Source organism: Engraulis encrasicolus, chromosome 19 (assembly GCF_034702125.1).
Source record: "Engraulis encrasicolus isolate BLACKSEA-1 chromosome 19, IST_EnEncr_1.0, whole genome shotgun sequence".
In the NCBI taxonomy this organism is placed as follows: Eukaryota; Metazoa; Chordata; class Actinopteri; order Clupeiformes; family Engraulidae; genus Engraulis; species Engraulis encrasicolus.
In genome coordinates, this window is record NC_085875.1 from 45,057,922 (window position 1) to 45,085,743 (window position 27,822).

Below are 27,822 nucleotides of genomic sequence, written 5' to 3' on the forward strand. Positions count from 1 at the left end.
ATTATTGTATGCCTATAGCCTATAAATCAATATGATGTAGCCTAGCCTACAGTTGTTTTTTTATTATATTATTTTAGGCCTATAGGCTACGTAGGGCAATGCCCTGCGCTAGGCCTGCGGCATAGGCTAGTCATTGGGCCTAGCGGCCATCTCTAACCAGGCCTATCTCTTCCCATCACGAAGCAGTAGGCTAACGTGTGTAGGGCCCATTGAATGTAGGCCTAATAGTCGTCATTGTAAAGTTTGGGAATCCTCCTCCGTGGATTTCAGCACCATGCGTGAGGACAGCTAGAGCGATTTCAGCTGCGCGTGGGCAAACACCGGAAACATTCAGCACCACGCCCGTGGACAGCTCCCCGAACAACTTCAACCTCTGGGCGGAGGTGTCGGAATGACAGGCTACTAGCCTATGTCAACAATGATACATTACTTTTAAGTCAGTTTACTATGTCGAAGTGGAGGGTAGGCTATGTCGGAATGATGGTTGCTAGCAGTTGCAGTCAGTAGGTCACCAAGATGTCAGAACAACCATTGCAACAAAGTCATTTCCTGTTGTTAATGCAACCAAAACCCAATCAAAGAACCAATTGAAAATAGTATAAGTCATTTTGACATTTGTTTCCTTATTTGACTTTTCTGTCACTCTATTTCGGTCTTGTCATTTTCTAACAACAGGAAGAAACACAGTAATAGTAGTCCATTTCATTCAAATATGTGTTTTTCTTTTAATGGACAGCTTGTCTTAGAAGGTAGGCCTAGGTCTGGAAGACACCAAATCCTAAACATGCCAAAGTCAGTGAGAAAACACACAAGCAGATGCCTGGTCTTAGCAGATACTGAATAGAGAAACTATGTTTAACAAGAAGAATAAGCGCAGCTAATAACCTTCAGTTAGTAGACAGAGTGCTATTCTTGAAAATTTCTGAGTGGACCACTCAAGCCTTCGTGGACTCGCCAGGCAGCAATGGTATGCAGTGCCTGCCTAGTGTGAGCACAAGTCTTGTGTTGTTTGTACTGTGGGACCGTGACCTCCACCTCACACAATGCAGAATGACAGCAATGCCAATAATTCAGAGTAAGCCTTATAAACGTTAGGCTACCGGTTATTAAATAATAGGGGGATCCACAAGCCATGTGGGTGAAGAAGTAGTAACAGCAGATTGTGCAGACACACATACTTTAACAGCAGATTTGAACAAAACCAATACACAGACTTGAGGAAACATGGTGTAACATCGCTACATATCAAGAAATATCGGAATGTCTCTGGATGATACAAGAATACAAACTGAAAAAAGGAAAAATAAACATTTCCTCAAAAACGAAAAAAAGAACAAAGAAGTCATGCCAACAGGTGCAGAGAAAAGTGTTTTTGCATGCCGGAAATTACAAGATAAATGCTCACAAGCAAATCACTACAAGTATATTATTTTAAAGGCCACACATCTGTTGGCCTGGCCTTTCCATGATGTGTGGTATTTCAATTCCAGATTTTTTTGTCAAAAAAAGTGGGAAAAAAGTGAACCATTGACCTTGAGTATAGACAAGCACGAGTGAGACCTCAAAATCACAAATAAATGTCTTTTTCATTTCCAACAAAAAGATCAACTGGAATATATTTAAATAATATTCTACATTTTTAAAAAATAAACAGTTCAAGCCCTAAAGATTTTTTAACAGTGTCTGTTGTTATCCCTTCTACTGATTTTTTGTACCAGCATCGTCACATTTGTACCAATATGTCAATTACTTGTACAAGTCTGGCCTTAAAATGATTTCAAGTATTCCCAGCGTCTACAAGGAACCAACCATTTAAAGCTATTATTTAAATCTCTTAGAGCACAAAATCTCATTTTTGGATATTCCTGTTTCAATAGACAGCAGCTGAACCACAGCCTCAGAAAAAAAAAAAATCAAAGTGCAAGAGGATGGCTCAGCCGCATAAACGATTTTTTTTGTTTGTTTTTTTAACCTTCCCCCAGAGACCTGAAACTCAAATATGAAAAGCTACCCTATGCACACTATGCATTTGCAATGCAGTTTTTAGCAGCATGACTCGCACTTCAACTCAGCGCACAGTTTAGAAGCAATTTAAGGACCTGAACATTTTTATTTTTTTTACACAATCTACATGTCGGTGAGCGCTCTAAAAATGTGTGAACCTCTGTTTCTATGAAAAGAAACACAGCTCCAACTCCCTTTACTCCATGTGGTCATTTTCATACAGTATATAAAGAATTCAGGTAAAAGATCAGTCTATACAGACTTCCGGTATTGCTCACGAAACACAACAACGTATTGTCAACACCAAGTAAATCTAGGAGTGACAACTGAATATTATACCCACATGTTCTATCAGGTTTGTGCAACGTACGGTTATTACACAAATCTGCATTGTGCTGCAAATGAAGTCACCTGGTTGTATTAGAATCTTATTTGTTTTTCCCAGTGACTGGCCATGGTCATGGTGACAATAACATCGACCCTAAGGCCTTGCCATACACAATGTCTAGATAGATATATAGATGTGTGGGACACATCAGTCTCTAATTTATAAAACCTAACAGTTCCTCAGCGGCTGTGTCCAAAACCAAAGTTCAGAAAGTGAAAATCCTGCCACAGTTAAAGATAACACGGCAACTTGAACCATCTATTGCGCATCATGACTTTGCATGTTAACTGGTGCTCCACAATGTCCTGTGACAGGTTAGGTTTAGGCATGGTTATGGTCAGGGCACAATTTTGCCATTTCCCTTTTTTTCGCTGTTCTTGGCGAATGTAAAGCGGCAGAAACGTTGCTTCAATGAGAGCTTAGGGTTAGGTATGGTTTTGGTCAGAACACAGCAGAATACTTTTGTGTTTAGCAACAGAAATTCACAGACACGGTGGGAAAACTATGCAAACCTGTTCATGTGACAAAAGTGGTTTCCCGCGGCATTGAGGAGCACAACTTAACTTGCAAAGGTGTTGCACCTCAACGCGGAATGCACTGACATGACATCAATACACCTTTGCATTATATTCTTCTGTGTCTTGAATACTCCTTTGACTCGGCTGATTCAGAACTAGTTGGATGACTGATTGGTTTGTATCCAAAACACTACTCAGTCCAGTAGGGGGGTCATCGTTGTAGTCATTGGGGTCTTAGTCATCCTCCAGATCGCCATTTTAACTTTCTGAACTGGGGACGAACACCTCTGCTCTTCACATCGATATGAACACTACATGTCGCACTGACCACTCCTTTGTATTGCAACGAATGGCTCAAGTAAGATCGGCGCCATATTCAGTCAGTATGATGCTACCATCTATCGGTGACAAGGCAATTATCATGTAGGTGACAGTAATTCAACAATAGGAAAAACCTAGGGCACCAGGCTAGCACACTGTTTACACATACCGTACCTGCGTATTTTCAAAAATGAAGATCTTTCCCTTCCCTTTGTACCTTTCGTTTCCACACAAACTGAATAGCAAGCGATGTGTAAACAGCGCCTAAGACGGCGGCACCCATGGTTGGGCCACGCCAAAAGCCTTAAAGGTGCACTGTGTAGGATGGGTAGTAAGAGTAGGTATTATAACTGAGCTGTTCATTGATACTGTGCCGTCTTGTAAAATTGAGTCTTTTCGTGAATAATAATTGCATAATGAACTAATATTTACTACAGTAGTATGACCAAAGCACAGTAGGTTTTGCAGCTAAGAATGTCTATTTCTGGAAAATCAAGATGGCTGGCAATGGAGAAGATCCACCTTTTCATGTACAGTATGAAAAGTGCCATTTTCCTAGTCATAATTAATACTTAGAATTTGATGGTGGTGGCAAGTATCGACGAAAAAAGTAACATTTGTGAATGGGCAACATGAATTCTGGAAAGAACCTACAGAACATTTTACACAGTGCACCTTTAACACGACATCTAGTGTTCAAAAGCTATGTGCTCCTCAGTCCAGTAGGGGGTCATCGTCGTCATCGTCCTGCAGCTCCAGGCGGGCGAAGGGCCTTGCGGGGGACGGGCCACGGCCCTTCATGAGCCTGAAGAGGCAGGTGAGGGTGGTCAGCACGATGAGCGCTCCCATCACGATGCCCACCGTCACCGCTATGTCCGCACAGGTCTCGCTGGTCAGCATGCAGCGCACCTTGACGAAGCTGCCGTTGTTGGGCAGCGCTGGGATGCCCAGCAGGTGGCACATGAGGGGGTAGATGTCCACGCTGTTGAAGCCGGACAGGTGGTGGCCCTGCCTGAAAGCGGGGCCGTGGGCCGCCAGCAAGGGGTGCATGCTGGGTAGGGAATTGTCGTAACCATGGTCACCCACTGTGTATATAGTATAAAAAAAAAAATAGAAAAGGGGGTGTCAATGTTTCAGAGTAAACATGTATCCAGACAGAGTATTTTCAATTTACAACACCCAACCAGATGTTATCTGAATGGAGTCTGTGTTCAGTATCTAACATGAGCAAAAGTGACATGATATACACACGACAATGCGTTCATGCACAAAACGTGACCGCGCACACGTATCCTGTAGCAAGCGTATCTACGGCCTTACAGTGTATCTACCTCATGAAGGACAGGGGAATAACGGGTGTATTAACTAGATACTAGTGTACTATGTACTAGTGTTGCAACAGTAAGACTGCACAATGCTAACAAAACGCTAATATAATGTTATATGTTAATTCAACACCAAATCCACGTAATTAATTCAACCAAATACTCTAAAAGATGTTAAATCGACTGCAAGTGTTGAATTTCGTTGCATACGTATGAGTTAAGCAAGACTCACGTCGAGGGAGAGAGCCGTTCTGTACGATGGTCCAGCCCTCGTCGGCCACTAGGATGATGGGCTGAATCCGGTCATTGTGCTTGTAGTGCAGCCAGTCTGGGATGTCCGCTTTCATGTAAGCCTTCATATGCTGATGGCACTTCTTCAGTAGGCCGTAGACTCTGGGAGCATCTGTGTCTATTGTCACAGGAAAAATAAACAATATTGATACGTACAATTATACAAATAAACCTATCTCCTATGTAGTAGTACATAGTATACACAAATAACCCTATGTATACTTGTGAATGGGACATTCAGTCAGTACACTGCAATGATTTGGGGGGTGGGATTCCAAGAAGCGGGTTCAGTAGTAAAGCAGGTTAAGTTAACCCGGAGGTATTGGTAACATACGTAATTTAATAGAAGAGACAGAATCCTCATTTTCTTACCTAAGTGATGCCTGTAGTCCAGTGTTTTCCAACCTTTTTTGTCTTGCGTACCCCCTAAGCCTTTTTGTCATACCACGAGTACCGCCTCACTCATGCTCTATATACCAATGTGTATCCATACATTTGTTTATTTTTTCCAAGTACCCCCTACAGTGCTCGCGTACCCCTAGTGGTACACGTACCCCTGGTTGGGAAACACTGCTGTAGTCTATGTATTAACTTCGTATATGTTCACTTAGCCATGTTATCACTAAACCATGCTCTTGCAATATTCCCCTGGCAGTGTTTCCCACAGAAATTTTGGAAACTATGGGGGCAGCCGGGGTTTATTTTGTTCGGGGGGGGGGTCGGGGGGGTCTTCTCACACAGGCCTTTTTTTGGGGGGGGGGGGGGGGGGGGTGTATTCTTGCAGCGTAAATGCAAAACGGCAAACAATGACTACAGTATGACATTGGCGCATGGAGAAACTGTAGGCCTGGGCCTATATTTCAGCCATTTATATTTTGAGAAAATAAGTCTACATAAGATTTTACCCATGACTTGTATAATAGTAGTACATTGTCATTGTCAAAAATGCAGTACAGTGAATAATTTCTGTTTAAAACACAGTTTCATTCGTCCCTCATGCAGGGGTCTGGGAAACAATAATAAAACAAAATAGGAGCAGAGATAAGAATTTAAGAGCACTGTGAAATTGTTAACGCATAGACAAAAAGGGTCTTAGAGGGTAGGCTATGCCTTTTCCCCCACACATATCTGTAGGCGTACACATTCTACATGAGGGGTGCTGGTCACAGGGCCAGTTTTTTCCAAATTCCTCCCATTAAAAGGGTCTGCTGAACAACATATTACACATTTATGTCTACATATTCACATTCATTACACATTAATTTCTATATGCAGCCCGATGTCTCCTCTGCTGTGTCAATGAAGGTCTGTCACCAAACTCATTACAACTGTAAAGCAAAGCCTAGGGAGTGTTAGTAAACTCATCCCAACTGTCCCTTTTTTTATGTTGTTTATATTGCTCCCAAACCCAAGTAAACTACAACAACTTGACTAGGCTTTTGATCCCTGTCTTTCAAGCACTTGTGGTTCTCTCTATAGCAGGGGTGCCCAACCTTTTTTTAACCAAGATCTACATTTGAAGTTGATGGTCTGCCGTGATCTACCAAGTCAAATTCAAGGATGTCAGTATGAAAATTTAAGACCACCATTTATTAATCACCATTATTATGAACAAAATGTTTTCAGTAGGCTACTATGGCCGTATCTTTTCAGTGTGTTTTTAAAGTGTGTTGAAAAGCCTATCTTTACAAAGCAATGCAGCACTGATAGTATGCAGAGATAATTTCAGTCATACACAAGTCATAAACAACTGAAACAATTTCAAAATGATAAACATTTGGTATATAAAAGGCACATAGGCCCTATTTCTAAAATATGATGAAGCATTATCATGCCTTCAGTGGTATAGGCTACAAATTAAAAAGGACTCAGAAATTCACCATATGGGTAAATAGTAGGCTACTATGAGAGAGAGAGAGAGAGAGAGAGAGAGAGAGAGAGAGAGAGAGAGAGAGAGAGAGAGAGAGAGAGAGAGAGAGAACTCATTGGATTGGTTAACACCCCTGTTAAGTGTGACTTCTTCTATGAAGGGTTTTTTTTTTCAGCTCTCTGGGACAGTAGCACAGCAAAGGCTTTCTATTGTGAGTTTGGCCAATCGTTTTGTCCACAACTGAAGCAAGAAACAGCACAAATTGAAGTGAATTCCATACATGTCAACAACTAACATTTCCCTTACACGCGGCACGCGATATAAACGCAGTTAGCGATGATGCATGCGACGGTGACCGCGATTTCCTCGGGTTACTGTTGTTCCTGGAACGACATCGCAAAGTTGGTCCTGGATCAACATCTGGTATGTTAGCCTATTCTAGGTCTGATTCCAAAAATGAACGGGCATGCCAAGTGCCGTCACGGTGGTATACGGCTCTGGTTATGGCTAGGTAGGCTATTACAGTGGCTAGGCTACTACTATGTGGAACTGTGCCTAAACCAAAACTAATTCCTAAACATAACCTGTCAGTGAAAATGTGTGCACCAACCTAACAACATGCCAAATTATGCCTTTACCAAAACATATTCCTAAACTTAACCTGTCAGTGAATAATTGTATTTTACAGCATGGCACTTCTGCATAACTGATCTTAATCCATAGGCTACAGAAGACGTTACTGGCGCGAAATCTGACATAGATAACCACTCAAACCAGATGTTGATCCAGGACCAACTTTGCGATGTCGTTCCAGGAACAACAGTAACCCGAGGAAATCGCGGTCACCGCATGCGACTAGCGATTTGGACGAAGATCCTCGCATATCGGCGTGTCATAACGCATCGTTGCGCACATGTTCTGTTACTCACCCGATGTTACACGTGTGCACACATGAATCAACTGTAATACCCTTACGGTCACTTCCTAATGCTTTCCCCTCATTCTGTGTTACCGTGGGACTACTTATCTAACCAATACAGAGTCTATAGGATGTATTTACTCCAGGAGGAAAATGCGAAGGAAATTCAAAATCGTAATTCAAATCGTTTTTAACAAAAACGGATATCGTTAAAAAAAAAAAAAAAAAAAAAATTTTTTTTTTTTTTTTTTTTTTTTTACATTTTCGTAAACTATGGCGGCCAAATTTAAACTATGGCGGGCCGCCATAGTTTCCTCAATGTATGGGAAACACTGCCTGGGATCATTACATTCAGGTGCTGAAAAGAGTTTTACATGATTTGACTCATTCATCACCAAACAAATGTGTAATTTCATAAATTTGAGCTCAAGACAGAGGAGATTGGTGGTGAAGTTTGACTCATCCTATCCCAAAGTCCAGAACAGAACAATGTAGTGCACGTTAGTGTTTTGTCAATAGCAGCTTAGCTTGTGGTGTCTGCGTGTGTCGCATGACTTAGTTCTCAATGTCAGATGTGAAGAGATAAGATTACTTTTTTACAGACATTTGAGCACATTTGGCAAACTTTGATGGGGACCAAAAGCTGAGCTGCCTTTGCTCATAAGATTTCTTTTAACAATCTTTAAATTAAGTTTGCAAAATTATTTCATCTGTGAAACTCAAATTGTGACAAGAGTGAAAGGCACAACTGTGCCACGCATTCATAATCTGCAACTGCACATGGCAAGTCCATCAGCCTTTAGCTCCATGCTTCTCAAATGGCGATACAGGTCCCCAATGAGGGTACAGTACAGTACAGCACAACAATACCACACAAATGGGTTGTTGCAATGTTCAGTTTTGTTTACAGAGGGCTTTGTTGTTGTGGCTGTTGTCTTAAAAGTATCCCTATGAGGGCTATATAGTTAGAGTGGGGGGGCGCGCAAAATGTTTTCAGCTTTCTTACACAGGCCGTCTGGCCCTGCCACCTGCTCGCTCTAAACAATCCCAGTCAAGACCGTTCTCTGTTGTCGTTGTTCCTCAATGGAAGAACGGCCTCCCAGAGGCAGCAAGACAAGGCAGTTAGTGCATTTCTAGTTCTGTATATTTCCTGTGCACTTTGTTTCTACTGATTATGTCCTCGATTGTAAGTCGTTTTGGCTAAAAAATAAAAAAAAGTCTGCCAAATGAAATCTAAGTGCCAAGTGCACTCCTCTTGTTCAGATGATGGGCCGATAAGTCCAATAATTCAAGGATTCAAGGATTCAAGGATTCAAGGATATTTATTTGTCATGTACATAGAGACACTTTCGTGTCACTTGTAATGAAATGCATGGCCGTTGCAAAACAAGTGTGTAGAAGAAGGGTGAAGAAGAAATAAAATAAAAATAAAAATGAAGTGTGTGTGTGTGTGTGTGTGTGTGTGTGTGTGTGTGTGTGTGTGTGTGTGTGTGTGTGTGTGTGTGTGTTTTCAATCAAAGTAATTAGGAGGAATTCAGTAAGCAAATGGCATGAGGAAAAAAGCTCTTTCTCAGTCTTTCAGTTCTAGCTCTGTGACAGCACAGTCGCCTTCCAGATCTCAGTTTTTTAAATAGTCCATATCCTGGGTGTGACTGGTCTTTGAGAATGTTATGGGCCCTAGATAGCACTCTCTTTGTGTATATGTCTTTCACGGCAGGCAGAGGTTGACGAATACAGCGCTCAGCAGAGCGCACTATCCTTTGTAGTTCTTTCTGTTCACGCACTGTGGCGTTTCCGTACCAGGTGATGATGGACCCTGTTAAGATGCTCTCCACTGCTGAGGAGTAAAAGGCTTTTAGGATGGGTGTGGAAACTTTTAACTTTTTCAACAGGCGCAGAACGTACAGTCTCTGCCTGGATTTCTTAATGATGTTGTGTGTGTTGTTTGTCCATGTTAAGTCATTTGTGATGTGAACACCAAGGTATTTAAAGCACTCCACCCTCTCCACTGGTTGTTTGCAGATGCAAAGTGGAGTGTAGTTTCCCCTCTTTCTCCGAAAGTCCACCACCATTTCCTTAGTCTTGCTTACGTTTAGTGCCAGGTTGTTGTGCTGGCACCATTGTGAGATGTTAGAAACTTCATTTATATATGCCTGTTCATCGTTATTATTGATCAGTCCCACCACTACAGTGTCATCAGCAAACTTGATGATGGAATTCTGACTGCTGCTGGCTCTGCAGTCATGGGTGTAAATGCTGTAGAGTAGGGAGCTTAACACACAACCTTGAGGTGAGCCAGTGCTGATGGTGAGGGTGTTAGATGTTGTGCCACCCACTCTAACAACCTGCGTGCGGCTTGTGAGAAAGTTTAACACCCAGTTGCATAGAGGTAAGTCTAGCCCCAGTGACTTCATCTTCTTGACAAGAGTGAGGGGAATTATGGTGTTGAATGCTGAACTATAATCAATGAACAGCATTCTCACATAATTACCCTTTCCTCTGTCTAGATGTGATAGTGTGGTATGCAACAAATTTGAGATGGCATTGTCCCTGGACCTGTTCTCTCTATAGGCAAACTGGAGAGGGTCAAATGAGCTAGGCAGGGATGTACATATGAAGGACTTCACTAGCTTCTCAAAACACTTCATCACCATTGATGTCAGAGCCACTGGACGGTAGTCATTGAGGCATGTTGGACTTTTGCCTTTTGGAACTGGCACAATTATGGATTGCTTAAAGCAAGATGGAACTACTCCTGTGGCTAAAGAGGCATTGAATATTTGTGTAAACACAGGGCCTAACTGATAGGCACAAGATTTTAAGAGTCTGCCAGATATGCCATCAGGTCCTGCAGCTTTCCTGCATTTGGCTCTTTTAAAAACGTTTATGACATCTTCTTCAGACACAAATAAAGTATTACCTTCAAATGAGTCTGTTTGTGATGGTATAGAGTCTTTGGTGTCAAAACGCGCATAGAAGGCGTTCAGCTCATCTGCGAGATTGTCACTCACGCTGGTATTGAAGGGGGGCTTGCTTGAAAACCCTGTGATATTCCTCAGGCCACTCCACACACGAGCTGGGTCTCCCTCGTTGAAGTCAGATTCCAGTTTTACTTGAATTCCTAGTGTTACTTGAAAAACGAGCCAGAAGGAATTCCCCTCTCCTGTCCTGTCGTCCTTCCGCTAACTGCCTCTCAGGATCAAGTTTTAGGCCTTAGTGGTATACAAACTACATGGGCACGCCTCTACCTGCTAGGGCTGTGACTATACACTCTACTCACGATTCGGTTCGTATCACGATTTTTGACCTACGGTTCGATACATCCCACGATTTCTGAAATGTATCTCCACTGAAGTTTGGAAACACTATCACATCAAATCATAAGGCTGTTTTCTGGACTAATGGGTAATAAAACTTTGAAAGGGTGTATCACGATATTGCCTCCTTGTATCACGATACAGTATCGTGACTCTGTGTATCTGTGTGATTTCTCGGTTCGATACAATATCGTTACAGCCCTACGACCTGCATTTCAGTTCTGCAACAGCAGCAGTTTGGACCTGCAGTGTAGATCTTTCAGATCTGGTGAGAAAGACAGGCCTTCTCCTTGTGGCCCTACAAAATGGGACATGAGTCTTTGCTGTAGAAGGTGCTCCACATCCACGTCTCTGAAGCCACTGTCCCATAGTCACCCCTTCTCTAGTTAACCTGATACCTACCCTCCTGGGGACCCTGGGGATCGAGTCTGACCTGGGTCATAACCCAATCAATCCTACCTCATCTCCCTCTACCACTCGCCATACCCTTCGCTACCTCTGCCATAATAATACCTAAATCTACTTATTGATTGGACTCGCTGTTATTTATTTTATTTTTTTAAATATATGTTATTTTCTTTATTTTATGCCTTTGTTGATAGGACATTGTGAGGCGGTGACAAGACGCGAATGGCAGCGAGAGAAAGAGATGGGGGAGGATCTGGGAATGATCTCAGGCCAGAATCAAACTCGAGTCCCCAGTGTAACACTATGATGCCGATGGCCAAGGCCTGCACTGCCACTTAATGTTTTGCGGGATGATGGTCTCCACTGGGGTGAGGTCCTGTCTGTGTCATATTCCAACCCTACCCCATCTCTCTCTTCCACTCGTTTCCCGTCATACCCGTTACTATCTCGGTCATAATGCCTAAAACCTTGCAGATGGCACTTACTGTTCTGCAGGATGATGGCTGCCAGAGGTTTGAGGTCCACCACATACTCTGACACCAGCTGACGCAGGTGTCCATAGATAGGCCTTGCATGCTCATGGGGATCCGTGTTCGAACCCTACCACACCTCTTTCTCCCACTAGAGTCCTGTCATATCCGTCACCATCTCTCTATCTCTGAAGAAGACAAACAGCCTCAAAACTAGAAATTGTATTTATTTCATATTTAGAAAGATGGCACTTACTGTTGTGTGGGATGATGGCCGCCACGGGGGTGAGGTCCACCACCATGTACTCCGTGCGGCTGACGCAGGCGTCCAGCCTGATGAGCCGGTCCGGGGAGCACTGGGCCATGCCGTGGTCGCTGGTCAGGATGATGTTGACGCGGCCCCACAGCCCGGCCTGTTGCAACTGCTCCATCAGTAGCCCTACGTTGTCGTCCACTTCCTTCAAGGCCTTGCCCATCTCTGCCGAGTTGTCTGGTCCGTAGAGGTGGCCCGTCCGGTCGGGTTCCTCCCAGTACAAGGCGGCGAACCTCACCGTCGGATCGTCCTTCATCCAGCTGGTCAGCTTCCCCAGCCTCTCCCTGAAGGTCACTCGGGAGTCGTAGTCTAGGGAGTGTGTGGCGGTGCTGTTGTGGATCCTCAGGTCTGAGCCGGGCCACATGGCGGCGGCCGACTTGTAGCCCGCTTTCTGCACTGACAGCCAGATGGGGGTGGCCTCGTCCCACCAGGACGGGTCGCGGTTGCCCACAGTGAAGGTCTTGTTGGTGTGGGGGTCGTACATGCGGCTGGCCAGGATGCCGTGGCTCTCGGCGTACAGCCCCGTCACCAGGCTGTAGTGGTTGGGGAAGGTCTTGGTGGTGAAAACGTTGGTGAGCTGCTCCACGTGCACGCCGTCAGAGAAGAACTTCTGCAGGTGAGGGAAGGGGTACTGCTTCAGGTAGTCGGCGCGGAAACCGTCGAACGACACCAGCAGCAGGGGGTGGGTTACTGCTGTGGTTTCCTCTCGCTCCCGTGTGTCATTTCCCTTTTGTTGCTCGGAAACTGCCAGCCCACAGCAGACCGCTAACCAAGGCAGTAGTCTACCAATGAACATCCTGAGAGTGTGGGGAATACTGAGGTTAGCGCCCTCAATAAACCTATAAATAAAGAAGCGCAAACAAGGTGGAGGGGGGAAAGAGGAACAGCCATTTCATTCAAGTGGTTCAACACTGTCATGTTGTCAGTAAATTGTGTAAAAAATTACACATAACATGCATTGTTAATCATGCTAAATTACAGGCATTGCTGGTAACATCTAATGAAGAAAACAAACAAGCAAAACACTGTGCCAAGGCAGCACTACCCGAACCTTATCGAATCACATTACCATGGTTTACACAGGATGAAAAGAGTCAACAAATTAAATTACATAACCTCTAAATTTGAGTAGGCCAACTCTAAATGGCGACGCTCAGCAGTTAAAATTACGGAAGCAGGCAGGTGCAAGCAAGACACATCTCCTTACTGCACTGCAAGAAACACAGAAAGCAAGCACATCATCACAACAAAGTTGGATCAAGTGCCCATCTTTATTTTCAACGAAGACTATTCGATAGACTCATTGAAAAATGATACATTGTTTGATACGCAGACCACGATCGATTATTCGCTGCAAACGCTAAATTAGCCAACGACATGATTTCAAGAGGAAATGCCTCGCGATCGAAAATGATATTAGGCTGGAGTCTAGTCCAGGCCCCTTGATACGCTCTGGTAAAATAGCACGACGAGTAAATAACATTGTTATTAACAGCACTTACGTTTGTCCTGTTTTGTCTTGAAAGGCAACTGCATCTACTCATAACTGAAAAGATTAGGTGTACAAGCGATCACCTCCAAAGACCATCTCTGCGTCAGGCATTTCGGTGCCGAATGAATTTCATGTCATTGTTGTCAACTTCAACTTCCTCGATTTGTCTTTTGCCGTGACGTAACGTCTTGATGGACAAACAGAAGGCGTTCAATTGGCCAATAGTACTTCCTGAAATAAAAATGGGCGGTAGCTCAAGACTCAGGTGCAGAACTGGCAGGGTCGGACCACAAGCATGGTATAAAAATAGGTGATGTAAATATAGCAAACGCTCAGTTTGCCATATTTAAATCAATTTACAATTTACATAAAGTCGCTTGTGGTATTTCTGGTCCTTTCATTAACTTGAATAAATAATCTTCGTTTTGTTTTGTAAATAATAGGCCTAATAATAGCAGGCCTAATAAAATAAATGAATAATAATAATCATGGATGCAGACACATAGGCTATTGGTTTGTCATTATATTATTTAGGCTAAGTAGATTTCATGGCCACTGGCACTGACATCTGAAAGGGTCCCCCATGTATTAGCCTATGTATTAGGCCTATGTATCACCTGTGATCCAATTCTGGGCCCCCTCTCTCCCTTGGCCTATAGGACAAGTGATCCTTTTGTTACCCCTTGCTGTCCTCCCCAGTGTTTGCCAACCTTTTTTTTGTCTCGCATACGCCCTATGGATTTTTGTCATAACCCCTCACTGATCTACAGGCTATGTCTTTCCCTGACCCAATGAGATTAGCTCCACATTTATTGCATTTTTTCCACGTACCCCCTGCAGTGTTCTTGCGTACTAGTGGTACATGTAGGCCTACCCCTGGTTGGGACCCGTACCCTTGGCCTTTGTGTATAATCCAAGATGAGAGAACAGCTAGGGCAGGGGTACTCAATTAAAAGTCCCCAAGGGCCAGTTTTTCAAAATTCCTCCCAATAAAGGGCCGGGCCGGGCTGACACGACACGACCCCCACCAAAAAAAAATATTTAAAAAAAAATAAAAAATGATAAGGCCTTTTTAATCACAAAACACACGCACTCACACCCACAGCAGATATTTAGTTTCCAGTGACAGGATGGGAGAACATTTCTCTCATAAAGGGCCTGCATTTTTCTGGAGCACTGTGGGGTGAGGTGCCTGCCTTGCTGTCATTGCCACCCACCCTTCAGTTTTTTTTTTTAGATGACATAAGATTATCTTTTTTAAATTACATAAGATTAGCCTATATTTGCAGACTACATTCATAAACATTTATTTCTTAGTGAGAAAACCAATAAGCCTGAAAATAACACTTTTCAAACAAATGTTGCTTATTATGACTTTGTTTATGCAGCTCTCACATGCATAATGAGAATCAGATGCAATAATGGACCCAACAAAGAGGACACATAGATAGGAGGACACCAGGTTTTGCCAACAAGAAAATGGCACATTGATGCAATGTTGATTAAATGCAACAGCCAATAATAAATCACCAAGTTGCTCATAACTTTGTTTGAAATCTTATGAGGGGCTTAGCTTTCCAAACAAACTATTTGGGGACTGTTTAAAAGTGTGAAAAGTTTATCAAGCAATTCGTTTTTAAGTAGGCTACCCCTAGTTAGCTGCCAGCAGAGCTCAAACACAATTTGCCTTCATTTGTGTTAGCAACTAGCTACAGCTAGTGCTAAACCAATTCGAAGTCCTAACACACTGTATGCAATGAAATGTGGACCATTGCTTTCAAAAACGAGGCAAAGAGAACTTTGTAAATAATTTATTTACAAGTTCTACCGTACTTCCCTTCAGTAGTCTACCTCACAACAGCCTCTGCCACCCTAGTCACTTCTGTTTGGAGCCTGTAGCAACCCAATGTACAGAGCCTGCAGGGAGAAACTGATTGAGGGGGCGGAGACACGGCACGCATCTTCCTAGCGTCTGTGGCGCGATTTCAAAATAAGAGCCGGCAGCGCGATCGGACCAAAAAAAAAAATATATATATTTTTTTTAATTTTTCAAAATTATTCGAGGGCCACAAATAGATGCCCCGCGGGCCGCTATTTGAGTATGGGGGAGCTAGGGTGTTAGTTAGTCGCAGGCAGCAAATCACTTTTATGTCCACAAGGTGTCAGAAAATAGCAACTTTCAGAGCCATAGCCTATTCCAATGCGCTGTTGTTGTCAGGTCCATATTCCTGTCATGTTCCTTTTCCCTATATCTGTTTTTTTGTTTTTGTTTTTTTAAGAAACACGGGGGCCTGCTGTAGCCTATTGCTTTCATTTCATCCAGCATGTCAATTTTCCTACAAACATTAAAGGTCACACAATGGATGTTGTATGTGCCAATGGAAACATGACATCTGAAGTGATCCACATAGCTGTTCTCTTAACTGTTCCTCAGTGCTGTGTCCACCCTGTGAGCTCCATCACGTTCAGAATAACATGGCTGAGATGGCTGGCTTACAATTACTGCTTGCAGAGGAGCCCCTTCGCACATACTCTGCTGACCCAGGGTTGACATAAAATGTCATCCTTCCAACGCACTAAAACACCTTGCTCCTCTGTAAACCTGCACTCTGTCGCCTTCACACTTCCTAGTTGTTTACGGCTGAAGGCAGACTTTCCTACAAGCAGTCCATAAGGTAATGTCCAGGTCTTACTCATTGATTATTACTAGAGGTCAAACCAGAGCCCTATATTCTCTATATTGAATAAACTGGTCCAACCATCTAAACCCTTAACACCCCTGCAGATCTCTGCAGTGAGTTCCTGAATTGATTTAGGAACAAAATCAGCACCATTTACACAGGCAGCTCCAGTCACTTTCTATGTCCATTCGGAGTGACAGACAATCGTTCGGAGTGACCCACAGACAGGGAATTATTAGCCTCATAATGCACGCCGTTCCACGTTGTTATAGTCATTGAAAAGTGCTACGAGTACTACTACACTACTATGACATAACACAGGGCCTTTAGAAATGCACTACTACGACTTGGTCATTGCCATTCTTGCTGGTGATTCCAAAAGTCAAAACAAAGTGTGGAGAGGCAGCCTTTAGCTTCTATGCTTCAAAGCTTTGGAACCAGCTTCCAGATGACGTAAAAAATGCACCCACTATTGATAGTTTTAAATCTAGACTCAAGACAAAGCTGTTCTCAGATGCTTTCTTAAATTATTGAATGAAAAGACGGTAAAATAAGAGAAGACAAAACCCTGACAATTCTAGACCCTATCAGGTAAACGGAAAAAAGGAGGCCAGACTCCTCTGTCGTCGAACAGTTAAAATCTGAAGACTGCGTATGTTTTTCAAGGTTTTATGTTTTTTTATGTTTTATTTTATTATTATTTTTACGTTATGTTTTATCTTAATGTTTTAAATGTTTTTTTTTACTCTAATTCATTTCCCTGTTTTCCTTTCATTTACATTTGTTAACTTTGTGAAGCACATTGAGTTGCACCTGTGTATGAAATGCGCTATATAAATAAACTTGCCTTGCCTTGCCTTGCCTTGTAGGCCTAACTGTAAATTTATAACGCCATGTCTTAACAGGCCGGGCTTAGATGAGCTCGGCTGAGGGGAGGAAGTGTTGCAACAGTGCCACAGTGAAAAGCAACAAGAACAGATGAGACATAATTACATTTTTATCTCTTACTTTTTTTTAATTATTCTTTTTTTGCCAAAGTCTGGCCATATCTGTAAAGAGTAAAAACCAGTAAAAACAAAATCTGATGCATTGTTGTTTACAATATTTTTTATTCTACCATTGACAGTACAACAAAGAACCACTTCAAAGATCTCTGTGCCAAATCAAAGACATAAATCATTAGTGACATTATCATCATCATTCTATGCTACATGGACACTTTAATTACAAAATATGTGCTTTTACTGTATGTAATAAAACATGGAGAATGTTACAGCTGTTGTATAATGAAAATGAAGAAGCAAACCCTATAACAAAAATAATTCAAAAGAACATTACAACCTTTCCAACAATGACCATCACGACAATGACAAGGATAAGCACACCTATGCATATAATGCAGGATTTACAGCAGCTGTCCTGCTTCCGACTCCGTCAACCTGACACAGTCAACTGGTTAGAGGAATGCACATCAACTACCACAAATTCAGGCTTCTGTGGATCCATGTAACCTGACTGTGACACGGGCAAAAATCTTGGTGGATCCATGTAACCTGACTGTGACACGGGCAAAAACCTTGGTGGATCCATGTAACCTGACTGTGACACGGGCAAAAACCTTGGTGGATCCATGTAACCTGACTGTGACACGGGCAAAAACCTTGGTGGATCCATGTCACCTGACTGTGAGATGGGCAAATACTTTGGTGGATCCATGTTACCCGACTGTGGCACAATTGGATCCTCCACGGAATCTATTGTTGACAAGAACTGACCTAAGCTCGTTCCCTTTATGATGTTTATAAGGCCCTGACTGATGCAGTAAGTTTCCATGCGTGAGAAATGGTCAAGGTCTGAGAGGTGAGTTATATACACAGTAGAAACATTCCTGCCCTTCATGTCTACAATTATACGATCACCATTACTCTCATCCTGACAGTGACTGTGTTGTTCTCTGACATACTCTGGGAACTGGGAAGCATTTGGTGCAGTAAGGTCCTCAAAGTAACCGAAACTCGGAGGTCGAAGAAGAGGACTGCCGTCATCAGCTCTGTTGTGGAAGCATTGGAAGCCAAATGTACCACTACTTGGGTCCTTGATAACCACCATTTGATTGGATCTGAACGTGACAAAGTCATGAGCGAACCAGAACAGAAGCTGTAGTCCATGTCTTGGTTTTGGCCAACCAAAATTGGAATCCCGAAGCTGGCTCAGATCATGTAGTGTTTTTATAGCCATGGCCTAGGATGGAAAAAAAAAATACAATATGTCTATGTGTCAATTTGGATAAAACCACATAAATACATTTCCATAAAGATGGTTCCAAAATGTGTTTTCTGTACACTCACCTGTCTTGGAGATAGAGTAGCTATATCCACAGTTATTTCTGATGAGATACTTCTGTCTCACGACGTGCTGAATGTGGCTGAAATAAAAAAGTAAATAATAAAAAACATGACTTGAACACTTGACTTGAACAGAAGAGATAGCACCGTGTAGTAATTCTTGCCAAACTATAACATTCTTACATAAGTAACTTTGAAAGCAGTGACTGAAATTACTCTGTTCATGCCATCAGCTTATGTCATCTTCCTGGAACAGAACAGGCTTGTGATGGATCTTACGTATACTTGGTATTATTTGGGTGACACATTTTAAATGGCCTGAAACTCACTTGCGACTGATATAGCAGATAAAACATGGAAGAAATGAAAGGAACTCATGTACTGGCTCATTATCATACACAAATAGAGGGACAAAGAAAGGGCATATTAAACTATAACATTCTAAAAAGATTAAATAAATGAAATACCTACAAATAAATCAAGGTTTTTCCTAAATAAATGTTGGCAAAAAACCTGGCAAAATAATTTTACCATTTGATATTTGATTTGGCCAAAACCGGGACATATTTGTGTCCCGACAGAGTTTGCTTGGGACCTGGGACACAACTCCAAACCGGGACTGTCCCGGTTAAACCGGGACGTCTGGTCACCCTATATTTGATGGAAAACGCACAGGCATATTTCATAAAGAAAGAAAATGGTGTTGTTGACCTACCTTAGCAACGGTGTAAGGAAACTGAGGGCTGCTGATGTGAAGTGTTGAGAATTTCCTGTTTTTCCCATCTACTAGTCTCAAGAGCACAACCCTAAAAGCAAACTTCTAAAAAGTGAAACCAAACGTTTCTTGAAAACTAGATGTGCTACATAGTTGCATGACATGCAGGTGGAGGTGGCAAGACTGCAGTGGTTTTTGACTATACTCCAGGACTTTATTTTGTTTGTGTATTTCAATATTTCTCTTGCTGGAAAGGAGAAGTGAGCTTTACATGCATGACAATGTGATCTTGTCAAATCACAGTGCCTAGTATAAACATATGAACCATGTTTCCAGAAGTTGCCTTGTTAATTGGACATGAAGAAATGTGGATTTTTTGTCTTCTTAATAAGATCATAATTCTGATTTCAACATGTACCTATTAATCTGGCAATGTGCTGCAAACAACACATCATGGTCTTCTTTGATGCTTCCTTCATATACCAACCATGGGCTGGACTGTGCATTTCTCAAAAGCGTATAGTTGCTAACTAGCTAATTTGTTGGCTGCAATGCAATTTCCCATTGGCAACTACCCAAGTTGCTTACTGCTATTAACTATAGTTCCACCCCTGATGAAACTATAAGTCAGGCATTTTTAGCCAAGACCGGTCCGACAGGCATTGAGAGAGACGATGAAGCATGTGATACCATTTTAGGTCATGCGATCTTGACTACAACAGCCAAAATCAATATTTAAATCTGACTTAGGTCAGCTGTAGCATCACTACATTGAGTGGAGGAGCAGACCAAAATAATCCAACAGTCCACCGGGCCAATGCCCTGTATGCCTAATGGCAAATCCAGTCATGGTAGCAACCATATGAACACACCTGTGAAAATACCCATGCCAAGCATAGCTTACAAAATGACCCATAGAGGCAAATTTAACCTCAATATCTACAAACTGCAAAATACACATCAAACACGATAATGACCCCGTTCAATAACCCTTTAGAAGATAAGACTTACACAACAGATGACACTCACAACAAGTCAACACGCATTACAGGAAATTGGTCTTAGATCAAAATCTTCTTGAGGATAAAGTGTCTGATATTTAAATCTAGTAAGCTTTTTGTTTCAAATGAGGCCGTCCCACAATGGATGCCAAGATACCGGTATCTAAGGAATACTATGCCATGCTTGTGTAAAATATTGTGCCAATGCACTTTTGCTGTGTAGTTGTGGATGGGCCTGTTTGATGAAGGACCTTTGTCTAAGATGAATGGTCTGGTGGTTGTTCCAAAAGCTAACCCACAGGAGTCCCAACATTTTTGAGACAAGTTGCATCATGTTGTATCACATGTCAAATGACCATGTCCCCAAAACAATATTCTCATTGGTCAAAACTGATAAAAGCTGACATGTTGTCTGTGCACAACTCCCCACCTAATGTATGGGTTGAATCTTTTGAAACTGATATTCAGAATTATTTACCAAGTGTCCCAAGTTTTTTTTTCTGATTTGGGATTGATAGTGATGAAAAAAACAGGAACATTTATCAGGACCTGAGCATTTAATAGGAAATACAGTATAATACATTAAACAATAAAGATTCATTTAAAAGTACAAGTGTAAAAAAGACAACAAAATATAAAAATATAACTGTAACAAACAGTAAAATAATAACAGTGACAGCACAACAAACACACATGAATGAATGAATCAGGAGTCCAAACAAATCAAAACCTTACAAAAAGCTGTAGTTCAGAGGCCTTCAGCATTCATCAAGTGATGCACATGTGTTCTTTCATTATCACTCGTTTAAACTAAGTTTGATGGACAGCAGGGCATAAGAAGACCAAGAGTGCATAAGATGCAACTCAAAACCTTACACACACAAAAACAGGTCCCTATTCATTATCAGTCCACATCACTTTTACTTCCCATATTCTTATTGGCTACATGGAACAATTGTAACTTCTTGCAATGTCATAGCCAGCTATGATGATGTAGTTGAGTCTTTTCAGCAAAAATGTGAATGGGCCATCTGCAGAAAGAGGCGGTACTCTAGACCAATAGTCTTCAAAGTGGGGGCCGGGGACCCCTGGGGGGCCACAAATGGATACTAGGGGGTCCGCGGAAGGTTGGCAGACAGTTGCACACCAAAATAAATAATTGATTAATTAATGTGCACCAAAATAAGCCACAATCAGCTAATCAATATTCCAATTCCAATATTCCAAACTGTATGATAATCTATATTTTATATATCCCGTGAGATACTGATACACACAGACTATGGTCGTGAAAGGGGGTGGGCAGGAAAAAAGTATAGCACGACCCATGTAAGGGGGCATTGTCATGGTAAAGTTTGGGAACTACCAGGATAGGAACTTAATTGTAAGGGCCACAGCACCAATTATCAGGGCTACTCCAAATATAAATCCCATACATTTACAACAGCAGCAGTCATCTGTCTGTTTCTGTGAATCTGTGACGCCCAGCTCCAGCACAACCGAATCCTTTGAATGTTTCCTGTTATCTGGCTGTGACACAGCCGACTGGTTTGCAGTAGGCCTACTCCCTGTACCTGTCTGTAACCCAGACGGCTGCTTTGGCGGACCCCTGCTATTTGACTTTAATGCAGATGATCGCCTTGGTTGACCCATTTCTGACAGAAATTCCTCCAAGTCCATTCTCTTTATTATGTTTACCAGGCCTTGGCTGATGCAGTAAGTCCCACTGCGTGAGAAATTTGAGAGGTCTGAGTGGTGAGTTACGTACAGCCTATTGACATTTCTGCCACTCATGTCCACAATGATGCGATCAGAGTTGCTGTTGTCCAGGCGTCCTGTGTATTCTTCCCTGACGTAGTCCGGGAACTGGGAAGCGTTCAGCTCCTTGAGGTTGCCAACCTCGTAGTACTGGAACCTTGGAGGGGGGAGAAGCGGGGTTCCATCATCTGGCCGATTGTAGAAACGGTGGAAGCCAAATATGCCACTGTATGGGTCCCCTTTGGCAACCATTTGGTTGAGGTGGAACTTGATGAAGTCATGAATGAACCAAAACAGAAGCCGAAGTCCATGTCTTGGTTTTGGCCGGCCAAAGTAGGAGTCGCGAAGCTGATCCAGTTCATTTAGTGTTTTTATGGCCATGGCTTATGAGGGGGGAAATAAAGAGACAAATCTCAATATGTGATTGTACACTTATCCCTATTCCCTACAGGAGATAGGAGATCAGAAAGACTTGTACAATATACAAACGGTCCCCAAGTAGTCATTGTGCCCACCTGATGTCTTCTTGAAGTAGTAGAGATCCTGTGATCCCGGAGGTACCTATAAGCAGAGAGGCTAACTGAATTATTCCCAATTGCCCCTGGTGACAAGTGGTGAATAGGGCTAAAATGAAAAGAAAATGAAATGATATTCTATTAGATTTGGCTTTAATAGAACAGATTATATAATGGGTATTCATACAGTATGTTTGGTAAGGTGGTTAATCATTTAGATTTGTTTGGAGCAGAGGTTTTTTTTTTAAAGGAATGAGTCTGTACTTTCAACTTTTATCAAACTAAACAATGTTCTTATAACAAATTCAACATTGAAATCCCTTTACACTGATGAGGCATTGTATGCATTGCATGCTGTGGTCAAAGATCATTTTAATTCTAGCATAATAGACCGTCTCGGCGGTGGTGTCCTGTGTCACTGACAATGGGACTTTCCTAGCGTGGCTTTCACTTTCCAAAGTGGCTTGTACAGGAGTGGATAAACAGGAACTACTGGTCCTAGCCCAGGCCCAGGCCCAGCCTGATGCCCCACCTCCTGCCTGATCATAACCCCCTGACCAGGCATACCAGGATAGCAGAGATACTGGATGCACCCCCACCCCAGACACCACCAAATAGTGTCCAAGATCCATTGCCCTGGGGCACTTCATCCCCCAATGCGCCCCTAATAGATCTGAGCCCATCTCACACATACAGGTACTCATTTTTTGCCCAAACACCATATTTTGCCCATGCAGGGGGCAATTCATTCCCAACCCCTCCTTGCTTGCAATAGGCTCAAAGTAGCATCCAAGACCAAATCTCGCCTGGTTTATTCCCTAACATATCCCTGCTTGCAGAAGCCTAGATATACTGAAATGAGTCCAAGATATTTCCCCCACTTCATTCCGTAACATATCTTTGCTTGTAATAGATGTGAGCCTATATATCTTTTTACATCTTTGTATCTTTATACACTCTGCTAGTTGGCCTACGTTACACTCACCCCCCCCCCCCCCCCTAAACCTCACTCCCATCCCGGGTCCACGGCACCAGTGTAACCGAGGTGTGTCTGTCCACCGCTCTGGGATCGAACCCCCACCTAGTCAACACTCCAGTTCAGGCACAGCACGATACTGCTGAGCTTAAGGACCAGTCCGATAGCTCAATGCTACCGGTACTGTATGAGGCTTCGAGAGAGCTGTTTACTAACATTCCACGCCACACTCTGCTAGTTCGTCTCTCTGCAATTTCGAGATCGTATGTATAAATAATTGGTTAGGGGGACCTCTCGGCTGTGTCCCAGAAGTGGTTTGGGTTTCAATATTGCAATCAATATGAATTCACATAAAAACTGGCATTGAAAAAACTCAACATTTGATCTTAAAATGTAAAAATGACAGGCATACAGTAACATTTCACGCCAACATTAAAGAAGTATCATTTGTGGTTCTGATGACCTACCTCAGTGATGGAGTAATGCCTCTGAGAAATGATAGTGTGGAAGGATTAAAGATTGCTTTTATCCCCCTCCCATCTGGTCTCAAGAGTACAACCTACAGGCTGGAGGCTACTGGAGAAACGAAACCTAAAAGTTCCCAGGAAACAATTTTAGAGAGCACTGGCAGAGCAAGAGAGATTTCATTATGTGTAATTAACTTGTATTAACATACAAAGTGGTTAACATAACATATCCTATTGTATGACCGCTGCAGTGTGCTGTGAAACATTTGATGCACTCTTGGCCTACAGTGTTTTCACAATCCAATAAATGGGCACAATAGAGTGAGTTTACTTTCACTTTCTGTAATACATGAAATAATCAGTAAATTCCCACTGTGGAAGTCCCCTTGTCATTGTCATCCCACAAAGCGAAATTACACATATTCCTCACTTGTGCAAGGGGGCAGGACAACCAGTTTTCCAAGGGGGTATATAGATAGTGAGCTAGGGTTATTCATTCACTCCCCCCATCCATCCATTAGGAACTGAACCGGCAGCCCTCAGGAAGTCTTACTTGCCTGACTCTGCCAGGAAGACTCAACATTATTTGAATGAACGCCACCTGAACCTCATAAATCAAGCCAATGCCCCCCTTAGTATTCAAAAATAAAATAGACTGTCAATGGGAACCAAGCACCACTTCCTCTCAGCTGTATCCTTCTCAACACCCCCGTAGGGCTCTCCAACGCCCCCTGGGGGGCTGTAGAGCCCCCGGGGAGAAAAAATACTTTTGAGTGACATTCCAGGATTTTTGACATAATTAGCGTGTTGGAGACGTGTCAAGACACTTTTTAGACATTCCAAGTAGAGCATGACAAAGGAATGGATTTTTTTCACATAAAAAACCCCATCCTGTCCCATCCCGGGCTGGAGTAAAAGAAACAAATCCTATCCCGTCCACTCCTGTAAGAATGTCTCCCAATCCTTCCCACTCCCACTCAAAAACATTCATTTTCCTTAATTTTTATTCCCGCTCCTGCCTGCTCCCATTCATCTTTATTCCCACTCCTGCCTGCTCCCATTCATCTTTAAAATTTTGACTCCCATCCGCGGGAATCCCGAAAAATGTCATCCTCTTATTCCAAGCAGCCTCAGCCTTGTACCAGCGACCTCAACAAGGACTGCTTGGATTATAAAACAGTGTCTCGACACTGCTCCAACACTCTGGCTGAAAAGGAAAGTTCATCCTACGTCAAAAGTGTCACCTTAATATCTCTACAGCATACCTTATTCTGGCCAATCAGCAACTGCCACCTGACTGATAGTGACGTGTCTGCCTCGCCTCCTCTGCCATTTCAGATGCCAACGTGTCAAAGTCTCCTCCTCCTTCCCTACCACCACCATTAGCTTGGTCCCTGTCTATCTGCCTGCCAAAGTAGTTTTTCAACCATAAAATAATGTTTCTTAAGCCTTTTAGCCATTCCTCAACCTGTGCTGAGCACAGTGACTCAATGAGTTAAATTGACATGCCATTACACCGGGGATCCAGGTTCGATTCCGACCCAAGGTCATTTCCTGATCCTTCCCCTCTCTCTCTCCTGCTCAACTCCTGTCATACTCTCTCACTGTGTTATCCTAGATAAAGGACCAAAAGCCCCAACATACCTATAATTAGAAAGTCCATGTTAGACAGGCTTTGACATCACTGACACAAATGGGTGCTTAGAAAGAGCCTTGTCATCTGACTGAAAGCACAACCTTCAGTGGGTCCTGACTGCGACACAGGTTTGCTTCCGAGGTCCATTTCTGAATTGATTGGATGTGAAACTGGTGAAGTCATGAGCAGACGAAAACAGAAGATGGAACAGCCTATGGCTTTGGTAGTATTTGTTGATCAAGGTGAGAAAGCTGAAGAATCTGGTTTTGTAGAGGTATGTTAGGAGAGAAACACTTCAAAATATCTAAACTATAAGGGCTTCAATGGCCCCAAATAGTGCATGGGATTTTGCTTTGAATAGGCTGAAATATGTTTCAATTTGTGCAATGTCTTGGTGCAATTATTTCAATCTATACAATTGATTGTGATTTAATACTTTATTGTACCAAACAACATGTCAATTGACTTTCAAATGAAACAATAAAAACAAGAACATTAAAAAGTCATGGTAGCAATTTTTGGACAGGCAGGTTATCTCTGACAAGTGATTTCTACCTCAAGCAGCATTTTGATGTACAGATTCAGGGACGTGCACAGGAATTTCAAAGGGCAGTTGCTCTAACCTGAAGAAAGGGCAACCCCCCCCCCAAAAAAAAAAAAACCATCAACAATGAGCGGCCTTCAGAATTTTTAGGAAACTGCACCATGGGTATTATTATTTTTAGTAGTAGTAGGCCTAGTAGAAGTAGTATATTATTGTCATAATTATTAATATTTTTTATTGTATAGTATCCTGAATATGCGTACCATATGATATAACATGCTAGTTTTTAAACATGTAGGCCTACCTATTAATCATATCAGAGATGATCAGCCTTATGCCCACCTGCCCTAAATGTCTCCTGATCACATTTCCTCATGTGTGGTATGTGGCTGCCCCTAAATTAAATGAAATTATGAGAAAAAGCCTTGATAGTTTTTAAACCTGTATCAGTCACAGAGATTATCAGTCTTATGCCTATCTGCCCTATGTGCAGAGGTCTGTGGCTCTGAGTCATCCTCATCTTAAATGAAATGAAATGATGAGTAAATTAATAGGCTAAATATGAGGATGCTTAATCAATTAACCCACTGTCATCTTTATAATCCTTGTAGCAGCCAAAGTAGACTTTAAGTTATAATAAATAGAAATAGTAAAACATTGTCAAAAAGATCATTTAATTTGAATTTGAAATTTAATTAATAGGCATATTCCATGATTAAAATGATGAATATTATATAGGAAAGCTAAAACAATAAGAATTCACAGGTTTAGGTCATTTGTTGGGTCTTTTGTAGCCTATATTAAAAATGTGTACTGTCGCTTTAAGAATGGACGAGCCGGCTAGAGAACCGTGGCGTGGGAGCACCAGTTCTCATATGTTGCTCTGAAGCTCCGAGCTTCTCGCAGACTTTATAACCTTTTATTTTCATTACAGATATTTTAGTTAGTTCATGCACATTTTGTAGGCCTATGTCTTGAGAAGAACAGTAAACGTCAGTTATCACGTGGAGTGGATTTATTTCAATTACATGGACATTGACAGTGGAAACAGTAGCCTATCTTTGGGTCGGAGAATAGGCTATATCAGCGTAAGAAAACGCACTTGCCTAGCGGTCTCACCAAGATCAAACCTCTACAATCCTGAAAAGGATTCTCTGCCTCACCTGCACCTGTTCATTTTTTTCGCAGCCAACTCTGCAGAGATGTGCTTCCTTTAGCTAGCCTACCCCCTTAAGTTCTCTCTTGCTTGATAAAACGACATGTCATCTGCATGTTTTTTCTTAGTTGGGTTAGCCTTCCACAAAACAACCTGAGCCATGTAAAACGTTGACTGCAAGCAAGATAGCTGGCTGTCGTATTCCCCCAATATCTGAACGTGGCACACCCCGGCTGTCAGATTATTTAGGATGAAACGTCCTAAACTCGAGATCGGCTTTAAGAGACATTAATTGTGATCATGCAGTTTAATACTGTGTAGTCTGCTGTGTTTCCAGCTCACCTCAGGCCGTCAGGGCAGTCGCTCTACTCCCACGACATCTTCGACATATT

General features: G+C 42.4%; 2 protein-coding genes across 2 annotated transcripts; both read right to left on the reverse strand.

The window, feature by feature from the left end:
• Nucleotides 1-1,160: 1,160 nt before the first annotated feature.
• On the reverse strand, nt 1,161-13,784 carry enpp4 (ectonucleotide pyrophosphatase/phosphodiesterase 4). Its single transcript, XM_063184531.1, has 4 exons — nt 13,647-13,784; nt 12,088-12,983; nt 4,789-4,965; nt 1,161-4,316 (listed from the first exon to the last, which is right to left on the reverse strand). The coding sequence occupies exons 2-4, from the start codon at nt 12,938-12,940 to the stop codon at nt 3,946-3,948; spliced, it is 1,401 nt and encodes a 466-aa protein (XP_063040601.1). The 5' UTR covers nt 12,941-12,983; nt 13,647-13,784; the 3' UTR covers nt 1,161-3,945.
• A 7,244-nt stretch (nt 13,785-21,028) lies between these two features.
• LOC134470216 (uncharacterized) lies at nt 21,029-22,751 on the reverse strand. Its single transcript, XM_063224242.1, has 2 exons — nt 22,652-22,751; nt 21,029-22,519 (listed from the first exon to the last, which is right to left on the reverse strand). The coding sequence occupies exon 2, from the start codon at nt 22,515-22,517 to the stop codon at nt 21,741-21,743; it is 777 nt and encodes a 258-aa protein (XP_063080312.1). The 5' UTR covers nt 22,518-22,519; nt 22,652-22,751; the 3' UTR covers nt 21,029-21,740.
• Between the last annotated feature and the right edge of the window lie 5,071 nt (nt 22,752-27,822).